At 59.2% G+C, this 11,599-nt stretch overlaps 1 protein-coding gene across 4 annotated transcripts; it reads left to right on the top strand.

Moving 5' to 3' along the window:
* Positions 1-353: 353 nt before the first annotated feature.
* Positions 354-11,569, top strand: ESRP2 (epithelial splicing regulatory protein 2). Of its 4 annotated transcripts, none has more exons than XM_065925608.1 (15): positions 354-449; positions 1,810-1,982; positions 5,469-7,176; positions 7,303-7,417; positions 7,750-7,848; positions 8,079-8,133; positions 8,201-8,311; positions 8,386-8,518; positions 8,597-8,639; positions 8,798-9,099; positions 9,208-9,420; positions 9,502-9,700; positions 9,851-10,037; positions 10,407-10,572; positions 10,648-11,569. In XM_065925608.1, the coding sequence occupies exons 3-15, from the start codon at positions 6,889-6,891 to the stop codon at positions 10,735-10,737; spliced, it is 2,001 nt and encodes a 666-aa protein (XP_065781680.1). In that variant the 5' UTR covers positions 354-449; positions 1,810-1,982; positions 5,469-6,888; the 3' UTR covers positions 10,738-11,569. The 4 variants fall into 4 exon arrangements, with proteins under 4 accessions (XP_065781680.1, XP_065781679.1, XP_065781678.1 ...); XM_065925607.1 differs by lacking the exons at positions 354-449; positions 1,810-1,982 and adding an exon at positions 5,059-5,380 and having other exon boundaries at positions 5,469-5,597; positions 7,063-7,176; positions 9,935-10,037; XM_065925606.1 differs by lacking the exons at positions 354-449; positions 1,810-1,982 and adding an exon at positions 5,064-5,380 and having other exon boundaries at positions 5,469-5,597; positions 7,063-7,176; positions 8,204-8,311.
* The last annotated feature ends 30 nt before the right edge of the window (positions 11,570-11,599 follow it).

Genomic DNA, 11,599 nt, shown 5'->3' with positions numbered 1-11,599 from the left:
GAGCTCCCGCCCCGCCCCTACCCATCCCTGGCCAACTCCATTAGCCGCGCTGCACGCCGAGCGCATCGATCGATAAAGGCTCAGCCCTGCTTTCGCGCAAGCTCTCAGCGGTTCTCACCCAACCCGCCTCTGCTGGGTACCCAGACCAGCCCTCCGCATCTTAAGTCCACGGTGCGCAGTTCTTATCCCTGATTCCTGGCGCTTCCCTGATCTAGGATGCACCGGGCCAAGTGGGAATTCAGGGTACAAAGCTCAGTAGCTCGCCGCTGCTGAGCTACCCGGGTCAAGCCTGAGGAAGAAGAGGACAAGTGAGCCTCGGGCTGTTCTTGAGCCGGAGGAAACTGACCAAGACCTTTGTTCAACTCCCAAACCGATTCTTGGCACCCTTCCCCGAGAGCACCTGAGTTCAGGCAACACTGACCCAAGGACTCCCCTGCCATCTGCATGGGGTAAGGGCCAGGTCAGCGTGTTTCGCTTCCCAGTTGAGAGTTCAGCCCGCCTGTTTCTGCTTCTGAAGTGTGTGATCACCCTCTCACCCCCACCCCTGGCTGGTTTGTTCGCCGGGTTAAGAGTAGGCTTGAACCTCAACCCTGCACCAGCCTACAGGCGAGTTCCCCTGATGTTCCTCCACCATTGCCACCCCACGCAAACCGGGCATCCAGAAAGGACATAGGTTCTCTGTGCATGGAATCGGGGCGGGGCGGGGGCGGGTAGCAAATAGAGTGGGCAAAGATCTGACAACCAGTAATATTCTGGGACCCGGCATTACTTTGGAATAGAGAACCAGCATGTTTGGAGAGAAGCTCTTGACTCTTCACACATCCCTTTCTTGAGAGCCAGTCAACAGCCTGGTCATCCCTGGCTGATTCTGAGATCTCTTCCTGCCCCTGCCTCCCTCCTTCTCTCCCTCCCTTTCTTTCTCTTAGTCAGTGGCTGATAGTTTCTAACTTCCTGGAGTGACCCTCTACTAACCACCTTGGCCTGCCCCTCCCATGTGCTTTTAGTGAAACACATCTGTGGTTGGGATATCCTCCTCACTTAAGGTCAAACTATCTTCCACCTCACACCCTGGCCCAGGGACCCCCTTCTAAAACCCTTCGTCACCTCCATCCCAGACCCCAGCAGAGTGACTGCTGAGGACTGATCTGATGCAGACCCGCTATGGGTGACCATACTAGGCAGGTGTCTAGAGCCAAGGGTTAAGTGGGGACAGGGTGGAGATCAAGACAGCCTGGACTGCCTTGGACTCTGATCACTGTCTAAATGCCTTGTCAGCCCAGCAGCCTCAGGTGCCTGTGGGCCCCTCAGAGGGTGGCCCTGTCCTTGAGAGGATTTCCCTGCTGGCCCACTCCCATAGGCCCTGAAGATGATAGAGCCATGACCACTGGAGGAGGGGGTGCCAAGGTCTAGTCAGTAATAAACCAGTGCAGGCACTGTAGAGAGGGGCCAGAGGGTGAGGGTCCCCCATTTTTAACATGATCCCCTGGGCTGCAGACCTCTAGATACCTCCTTGACTTTCAGACGCACAACTACATAGTCACCAAGTTTTCCCAGTTCTACTCTCCCAAAGCCAGATTACCCGCATCTCCCTAGTAGCCTCCTTACTTATGTCCCAGTTTATACCCTTATTCCTGTGGCATTAAACATTAAACGAGATCACATTGAGACTTCCCTGGCAGCCCGGTAGTTAAGATTCTATGCTTCCACTGCAGGGGGGCACAGCTTCGATCCCTGGTCTGGGAACTAAGAATTCTCAGGGGGAGGTAAGTGACCTGGGAGGCGATGTTAAGGGCTTCTCCTTTCACCTAGGCTGTCCTAGGGTGAAGTCTCCAGTGCCTGCCCACTCCGCAACACCACGTTCCGTCGATGGAATCAGTGCGCCCTCTGGTGGGTACTCAGCGGATATTCGTGGAGCAAATGCATGGAAATGGAAACCCCAGGGAACCCAGTGCGCTAGCTATTCTGGAGGCTTGCTAGAATAGGTAAGAAAGGGTCGCAGCTGGCTGAACTGGGGGCCGCTGGCCGCTGAGGGTGGGGATGGGCCTGGGCTGGCGACTCTGGATCGCCGCGATGGACCCCAAGCAAGCGCTCAGCCTCAAATCCTCTGACAACGGAATACTTCCCGGGAGTGAGGAGCGTGATTTTACACCATTCCTCGTCTTGGAGTTCCACGAGAAAAGCCACACTCCCCAGGTGAGGAGCCCCACCCTGTATCTGCTCAGACCTTCACGTACCTGCAGCTGGAGCGCCCACTGCCTTAGTGGCAGGTTTCCAAGCGCTTCAGTGAGGATGGGATTCCGCTAGCTTGCGGGCAGGCTCACCGGACCACGTTGATTTTTCCTGAATACTCACAGTACTGTTTGGAAAAGGAATCTGGCTGTGCCGTTGGAGCCTCGTTGACGTCTCTCGCGTATCTTATCTCTGATTCATTCATTCGTGACTTGTTAACACTAGCTAGTAGCAGGGTGAGGATGGGGCACATTTATCAGTGAAATACAAAAATCTCAAACCACAGTGGGTACCCTTGCTACAGAGGGAGGTGCTTTGAGGGGAAAATCTGGAGAGAGAGCAGGGGTTAACTAGGGCAAGGGCGGGTTGGAAGGAGAGGAAAGGGCACAAATGAGACTCTAGTACAAAGGTCCTGTGGCCACAGGGAAAGTTACTTTTGATGGAATACGGGAAGAGCGCTTAGTCAACCATTCATTCATTCTTACTAGGTTACTACTATGTGCCCGGCAGGTCCAGTGATAGATTTTGGATAAGCCTTTCCTCGAGGATATTCTCACGGGGCTGGGTTAGAGTGGGGGATGGGGAGGGGATGGATGGTGGGGTAGGGAGACAATAAACGATTTATCGTGTTAGGAGTTGTTTTAGTGGTGGCAGAAGACGTGAGAGCCGGTTGGGGGACAGGAATGCGGGTTGTTTAATATTAATGGCGTGATCTGGGAGGACCATCTGAAAATGAGTAAGGGAGCTCAGCAAAACAGGGGGACCAACGTAGTTTTAACAAATTTAGTTTTTCAAGAGTCCTAACATCAGGAATTATCATGTGGGGGGCAGGGGGCAGACAGGTGCGCGGGTATCTGCGGGAGCCGTCTCACGCTTGGCTTTACTACTCCACAAGGACCTGTACACTCATGTACACTCCAATGGAAATGCGCTCAGGACGGTTAGATGTACCAAGCGGTTACGTCGAGCGGGAGGCTTCCCCGGGAACCTGATGTGGAGACCTACCTGCGCTGAAAGATGAATAAAAAAGGACCTAGCGCGAAGGTCTAGTGGTTGAATGGATGGGGATACCAGGAAAGGAGAGACTTAAATCAGGTAGCCGCCCGGATGGCCCGGGGCTCTGTTGTCTAGGAGCAGAGCCCAGACTGGAGCCTGGCGAGGGGCGATACACGCCAGCGAAGTTTTAGGAGAGGATGGAGTGCTGTTGGGGTGAATTGCAATTAGCTGCAAGGGCGTGGCCGGGAGGAAGACCGGACTCAGCCTGGCGCACGCGCGCTCCTGGTCGGGTGAGGGAGGGGCTTTACCTCGCTGTTGCGTCCCGCCCACCGGACAAATATTTGACATTCCAGGCTTATCTAGAGGAGGGTGGTGCCCGAAGAGCGCTTTTCCTCCTCCCCCCAGGCCTAACTGGCTCAGTGTGTCCAGGGGTGGGGTCAGCGGGCTGGCAGTTGGGTGGCGGTCTAACCTACGGCAGCGAAGCGCGGACACTCGCCTGCACTCAAAGAGGAAGCGCGGGTCGCCAGCAGCCGCTGGAAGGCCAGTCTGCTTTCCCTCCGCTTCCCAGCCGCCGTGTCCCGGGCGCCTCAGTCTCTTCACCCGTCAAGTGGGGACGCGCGCGGTGCAGTGTGATTCAGAGGGTAAGGCCTCGGAGGCACCTCCTCTACCCCGGGCTCTTTCGCTCTCAGTCGTCCGAAAGTCCGAACGCAGCGCCCAGCTTCTCTGAAAGCGTGAAATGCGGCTCGCGCCCCTGTTCCAGCTCGGGCTTCGCAACCCGGTGTTTCTACTCTCGCCGGGCTGGAGCCCCTTCTCACCGGATTCTTCAGTTTCTCAGTCACATAAACGGGAGAATTTGAGGAAGTCCGGGGCGACCTGGAAACTCACCGTAAAGGATCCTCACCAAACCCGACGGGACGAAAGGGTGCTGGGAGCCCTCCACGAGGGACTGTCCAAAGAAGAAATGGAGGATCTGCGGCCCCCTTGAGCAACATTGCACTTTCGCCGCTAGCCCCCATCGGCTAGCGCGCTCTCAACTCCCAGCAACAGGCCTGTTATCCAGGCGGAAGGGCGAAAGCAGACCGCAACCCTAAACGTCGGGTGGGGGTGAGGCTCCTTACTGGGCCAGTCCGGGTCAGCGCCGTCTAGAGGCCCGCTCTCGGGAGCTGGGGCCGGGGATGTGGGAGACGCGCTTCTTCCTTCCCGAGACCGAGTCCTGCGCACGTCCGACTGCGCTTTGGCATCGCAGGCACTTCCAGGAGCCCGGCTAAGGCCCAGCCTACGCACCTGTGTGCACAAACCCTGCCCACTGACCTCTGGTGAATCCCCCCATGGTTCTAATGCTCTCTTGTGCTTCCTGCCAGTCTCCTCCCACCCCAGTCGACCTCTGGCAATCACCCTACAAGCCTTGGGGTGATACCTGGTAACTCTTACCGCCCCCTTTGACTTTACCCATCCAGACTGGCCGTCGTGACCCCCCACAGCCTCTAGGCTGCCGCTTACGGACTGAAGAAGGCCCCCAGTTTTGCACTTTCCTTGATGGAGCCCTGGTGGGAGAAGGGAGTGGGAGGGAGTGGGGGGCCGCCCCAGAAGTCAGGCTGGGTCGGCTGCGGGAGTGGAGTCTGGGTTTTGAGCGCGAGCCCAGGTCGGGAGAGCGAAGTGTGAGCGTCCAGGGCTGGATTGTAGCGGCCCTCCCCCACCGTTCCCGGGCCCTCGATCACGTGGCCGGCGGGGCCGACAGGTAACTCGCCCAGAGAGGGCGGGGGCCGGTAGCCGCCCCGCCCCGCGGGGCGCCGCGGGCGGGTCTCAGCAGCGCCCACTGCGCCAGCCGGGCCGCAGGTGCCGCCCCCAACACACGGTGTCCCGCCCCAGCCGGGCCGCGTCTGCCGTCGGTCGGTGCGTGCGTGCGCTTCGTCGGTCCGCGTGTGTCTCTGGCGGAGCGCCCCTCTCCTCTGCGGCCATGACTCCGCCGCCACCCCAGCCGCCGCCCCCAGGCCCGAACCCCACTGCAGACTCCGCTGCCGACCCCCGTCCCGGGCCTGGACCCCTGGTCGTACTGTTCGGGGCCACGGCCGGTGCGCTGGGGCCGGACCTGGGTTCCGACGAGACCGACTTAATCCTCCTAGTCTGGCAAGTGGTGGAGCCGCGGAGCCGCCAGGTAGGGTGGGAAGGGGGCGCTGAGATCTCCAGAGAGCTTCGGGATCCCAGAAGCGCAGTGCCTGATCGGTTTTCCCCGTCGTTCGCAGGTGGGGACATTGCATAAGTCACTGGTTCGCGCCGAGGCGGCCGCGCTGAGCCCGCAGTGCCGCGAGGCGAGCGGCCTGAGCTCCGACAGCCTGGCGCGGGCCGAGCCGCTGGACAAAGTGCTGCAGCAGGTGAGCGCCGGGGCCAGGGTGAATGGAGGCACGGCCGGGCTGCAGGGACATTTCTCGGCGGGAGAGGCGGCAGGAGGCGAGGCCTGGCGCACCACAACCAAGTGGCCAGGGTGGTAGGACGGGTTCCTGTTGTTCGAAACTTTCAGCGACTCCCTAATGTGCGTGTGTCCGCATGTGTCGGCCGTTCCAGGGGGGCGTCTTTTCAGACTTTGCAGTGATCCACTTGCTACTGAGGGGGTGGAGACGGAGGCTGCGAGACCTCTCCTAGAGTCCCAGGCCTGCGGGGGGAGATAGGTGAGACGCCTTTGGGAACCTGCCTGGCCAGGTCGTCCAAAACAGCAGCCGGAAGCTGAAAGGGCCAAGGGGCCCAGACTTGGCCACAGGTCACGGTCTGTGCGACTTGTGTCCTGCCCACCCACCCTCCTGGGAGACGCTGCAGCGGGGGCGTAGGGCGGTGTCTGCCCCGGAGGTAGACGCCGCCAGGTGTAAGCTGCTCGTCCAGGCCTGTCCCAGTCGGCTGGCCAGGCATGGGCGCTGTCCGGACCCCGCCTGGGGGGCTCCCTGGCTCCTGAGTGCAAAGGCCTGGCTGAAGTGGAAGGCGGTTCCCTTTGCTGTTTTTCTTATCTTCTTTACTGCGCTCACCCTGTGCCTGACTCGGGTGGAATGAGTGAAAGTGCTTTACTAGCACAAATTCTTTTATCTTCCGACAACTTTGGTGGTTCCTGATGAGGAAACAGGCACAACGATGTGGAACCTGAGTCTGTTCCGGGACTCCCAAACTAGCCCCCACTTGGGATGCGTGGGCTGGGTCGCCTTGCTCTGCTAGCCTCAAATGGGAAAGCTCGGACTAGGGAAGGTTCTTGGGCCTGTGGTTTGTGCTCATACGTGTTCGCCGGCGGGGATGAGAATGGGGGAGGGGCTGGGCCGCTTCCCGCCCCCTCCATGAGCAAACACCTCAGTGCCAGCCGGTCGATTGAGTCTGGGTCAAAGCTCATGCTGCCCCTGGCGTTCAGGTGTGGAGCTCTGTCCTTGGAGTTTCTCGGCCCCTGGGTTGGTCAGACCTAGGGGCGGGGCTGCCATTGACCGTGAGCATGCTGGGCCTCCCTCACCTGTCTGAGGGTGGTGCCTGGTCAGGGACAGGTTTAACCTGCTTTGTCCCGCCCCTCCCCACCTGCTTGTCCCACTCCACCAGGTGTTTGCTCTGGCCCCATTCCAGACTCCTGGAGTGTGTGTGATGGGGGCTCGGGTGATCTGTGACTGCTCCCATTTGGCCTGGAGAAGGTGACAGTGGATGGGGAGGGAGGGGGTGGGACACAGAGCCAGGCCCAGCAGGCGTGGCAGCCTCCTCCCCAGGCAGGGAAGGGCTGAACATCTGGCTGAACCAGCTTTGCAAGCCTGCACCCTCCCTCCCCCTGCCCACCTGGCGGTGAGTCCTTCTGTCTCTCTCTTCACTCCCTATTCCCAGTTCTCACAGCTGGTGAGCGGGGATGTGGCTCTGCTGGGCGGGGGCCCCTACATGCTCTGCACTGATGGGCAGCAACTGCTGCGACAGGTCCTGCACCCTGAGGCCTCCAGGAAGGTATGCCACCACTGAGGGTGCAACAGGGGGCACAGTTCCCAGGATGCCCACTGTCACAGGGCGGGGGCGGGGGGAGGTCAGGGCAGCTCAGTTCCCCCATTCATCCCCATTCCCATGTGCCCCCAGAACCTGGTGCTCCCCGACACCTTCTTCTCCTTCTACGACCTCCGCAGAGAGTTCCACGTGCAGCACCCGAGCGCCCACTCTGCCAGGGACCTCACTGTGGCCACCATGGCACAGGGTATCTGTAACCCAGCAGAGTGAGGGTGGAAGGGTGGCTGCAGGCTCAATGTGTCTTGAGTATGTGCATGCTGGCAGGTTGGATGAACACATGCAAGTTTACATGAACTGCTGACTGCAAGTCTGTGTGTCTGTGCTGGGGCACATTTGGAATGTGAGCATATGTCTCCATTTATCTAGGCTGGGGACCTGTAATGACACAGATGGCACAAGCCAAAACAAATGTGTTTGCTGGGATTCTGCCTGTGTTTATGTAGGGGCCGTGAGCATCAGTGGGACATGCTGGTTGTCCTCTTGTGCTGGGATTTCCTCATTGTTATTCTCTGCTCATAGACTTGGGGCTGGAGACAGATGCCACAGAGGATGATTTTGGGGTGTGGGAAGTGAAGACAATGGTAGCCATCATCCTCCACCTGCTCGAAAGTCCCAGTGGTAAGGTTCCCCTCACCACCTTTCACCTGTTGTCACGGCTGGGTGAATGCCTGCCTCTTACCTCCTCCAAGTTCCCCTCCCCACGTGTCACCTTCTCTGAGAGGCCACAGGTGAAGAAAGCCCCTTTGTTACCTCCTCATCCCCCTCAACTGTCCTTTTTGCAGAGCTTGGTGGGGAGACAGCCCCCCGCCACCAGACCCTGCTGACTCCCATGCCATATCTCCTCTCAGGTCAACTGTTTTTGAAGCCTGAAGTGGTGAAGCAGAAATATGAGACAGGGCCTTGGTGAGTGAGGGGGCAGGGTTGGGGGTGACAGCAGCTGGACAGCTCTGATTGTGCCTTGCCCCCACAGCAGCAAGGCTGACGTGGTGGATAGCGAGACTGTGGTTCGGGCTCGTGGGCTGCCCTGGCAGTCATCAGACCAGGACGTGGCTCGATTCTTCAAAGGGCTCAATATTGCCAGGTGGTACAGCAGGGTGGGTGGGCACGGGAGGGCAGGCCCACCCAGGAGGGACTAACGCAGTGCTGGCTCTGCAGGGGTGGTGTAGCACTGTGCCTCAACGCCCAGGGCCGCAGAAACGGTGAGGCTCTCATCCGTTTTGTGGACAGCGAACAGCGGGACCTAGCGCTGCAGAGACACAAGCACCACATGGGCATCCGATATATCGAGGTGGGGCTCTAGGTTTGGGAGCGGAGCAGGGCAGAGCTGAGGTTGGGCAGGCACGAGACCCATGGGCTGTCCCCACAGGTGTATAAGGCAACAGGAGAGGAGTTTGTGAAGATCGCAGGGGGTGAGTGTGCTCCTGACAGTGCCTAGTGCCCCTTGGCTCTTGACACGTCTTGCTTCCTCATGCCTTCCTGCTCCCCTGCGTGCCGGTGTGGGTGGGTATTTGGAAGGGCACAGATGAAGTCAGTAGATGACTCCCATGCACAACCCCCCTCCCCCAAGGCACATCGCTAGAGGTGGCGCGTTTCCTGTCACGGGAAGACCAAGTGATCCTGCGGCTGCGGGGACTGCCCTTCTCGGCTGGGCCAGCAGATGTGCTAGGCTTTCTGGGGCCAGAGTGCCCTGTGACGGGGGGCGCTGATGGGCTGCTCTTTGTGCGCCACCCTGATGGCCGGCCCACGGGTGATGCCTTTGCCCTCTTTGCCTGTGAGGAGCTGGCACAGGCTGCATTACGCAGGCATAAGGGCATGCTGGGTAAGCGATACATTGAACTCTTCCGGAGCACTGCAGCTGAGGTGCAGCAGGTGAGCCCCCCAGGCCCCTCCACCCCACCTCTCTAGGGTGCCCCTTCTCCCCCTGCCTGGGCCTTGCCCTCCTTGGCATAATTAGCCTGCTGCTTCCTTTACTTCTAGGTCCTGAACCGCTACGCCTCCAGCCCACTCCTTCCCACCCTGACTGCTCCACTGCTGCCCATCCCCTTCCCACTGGCAGCTGGGACCGGGAGAGACTGTGTCCGCCTGCGAGGCCTGCCCTACACAGCCTCCATCGAAGACATCCTCAGCTTTCTGGGTGAGGCGGCGGCTGACATTCGGCCTCATGGTGTGCATATGGTGCTCAACCAGCAGGTGAAGCTGCTGCCCAGGGCGGGCCGGCGGGGTGGCATGGTTGGGAGTAAGGGATTCTCGCTCACAAGGTGGTGTGCACAGGGCCGGCCGTCCGGGGATGCCTTCATCCAGATGACATCAGCAGAGCGGGCCCTAGCTGCTGCTCAGCGCTGCCATAAGAAAGCAATGAAGGAACGCTATGTGGAGGTGGTCCCCTGCTCCACAGAGGAGATGAGCCGTGTCCTGATGGGGGGCACCTTGGGCCGCAGTGGCATGTCCCCTCCGCCCTGCAAGCTGCCCTGTGAGTGTCCCAGGGGCTGGGGAAAGAAGCAGCATGGGGGAGCCAGGCTGTTATCACCCTCACTTTCTACGTGGGGGGACTCCTCTCTGGCTGCCCCACCCAGGGCAGTGCTGGGCTCCCTGCAGATACACTCTCTGCTTCTGCCTCTAGGCCTCTCACCACCCGCCTACGCCACCTTCCAGGCCACCCCGACCCTCATTCCCACTGAGACAGCAGCTCTGTATCCCTCTTCAGCACTGCTCCCAGCTGCCAGGGTGCCTGCTGCTCCCACCCCGGTTGCCTACTACCCAGGGCCAGCCACTCAACTCTACATGAACTACACAGCGTACTACCCCAGGTACCCTGCTGCTAAAATACCTTCAGTCTTGCCCTCTTGTCTTGGTTTGTGGGAGGGTTATGATCCATGATCCCCTTCCTGGGCCACATAACTCAAGGCCTCTTGGAGCTCCCTTATTCTGAGACAGTGAGGGAGTGACAATCGTGGGCTGATTGATGCCACCTACATACTGGAATAGGGAGGACTCTGTGGAGGCAGGGGTTTCAGGGAGGAGGAAATGAACCAAACACAAGGCAGAGGCAAGGGAGGAGGCAGGCAGGGCCTGCTGTGTGCTCCCGACAGTGCCTAGTGCCCCCTGGCCACACGGAGGCTGTGTAGTCTAGGCCATAACTGGGACTACACTACTAAATCCCTGCCTTTTCCCCCCAGCCCTCCAGTTTCCCCCACCACTGTGGGCTACCTCACCACACCCACTGCAGCCCTGGCCTCTGCTCCCACCTCCGTGTTGTCCCAGCCAGGAGCCCTGGTCCGTATGCAGGGTGTCCCATACACGGCTGGTATGAAGGACCTGCTCAGCGTCTTCCAGGCCTACCAGGTGAGGTGTGGCTGGAGGGCTGGGGAAGCTGACTGAGCCTGGGGCTCCCTGGCTAAATCTCTGTCCCTCCTGCAGCTAGCCCCTGATGACTACACCAGCCTGATGCCTGTTGGTGACCCAGCTCGCACTGTGCTACAGGCACCCAAAGAATGGGTGTGTTTGTAGGTGAGGGAGCCAGGAGGTAAGAGCTGACTGATGTCCTCAGCTAATGGGACTCTCCTGACTCCAGAGAACCAGCGCCCTCAACCTGGTGGCTTCTTTCTGGCTTTTCAAAATTCTCAGAAGGCCCCCAGAGGAGATCAAGCCCCAGCTCCCCCTACTTGTCACTCTGCCTGTCCACATCAGAGATGACGGCTGGACCCTGAATGCAGGGCTGGGGGTGAAATGGCGCTACCCTGTTCCCAGTGGTCGGATCTGGGCTCCTTAAGTAGCACCCAGAGAGCCTTTGTTCTGTTCTGGCTGTGGCCCGTGCCTACAGATTCTGGGGGGCTGATGTCCACAGCAGGCTTGGTTTCTTTTTAAAAAATGTAAGCCCTGGTGCTTTCAGTGTATGACTCCAGGGAGCTTCTTTCTGAGTAAAGACACCAGTGTCCTACCTTCCCCTGTTCCTCCTGACGGGGCGCAGGGCAGCAGAGTGCTAGTTCCACTCCCGAGGATACCTGGACCTCAGGGACCACATGGTGCCAGGGGTGGTCCCACCTAAGGATGCTGGCCCCCCTGGAGCTTGGCACAAGGAATAGCAGATGGCAGAAACCACAAACTGTTTCAATGGACTGTACTGCAGTATCCCCAGAGGACACTAGGGGGCGGGAGGCCCCCACAGAAAAACTCAGGCTTGATTTGTAAAGGGACTTCTGCCTACTTTTCATTCGCACCTTGGGCAGGTCAGTTTTCCTGAACTCAGCAGACACCTTGGGATGTCCTTTGCACCCACTGCAGGGTGCCCAACTGAAGCTTCAGAAGGAATTTGGAATTCTACCCTTTCCTCTGTAAAATAAACGTTCCTAACCAAATGGACTTTTTAAAA

The sequence above is a fragment of the Muntiacus reevesi genome, chromosome 2 (assembly GCF_963930625.1).
Source record: "Muntiacus reevesi chromosome 2, mMunRee1.1, whole genome shotgun sequence".
NCBI classification, from domain to species: domain Eukaryota; kingdom Metazoa; phylum Chordata; class Mammalia; order Artiodactyla; family Cervidae; genus Muntiacus; species Muntiacus reevesi.
This window is presented reverse-complemented; position numbering and strand designations above follow the sequence as displayed.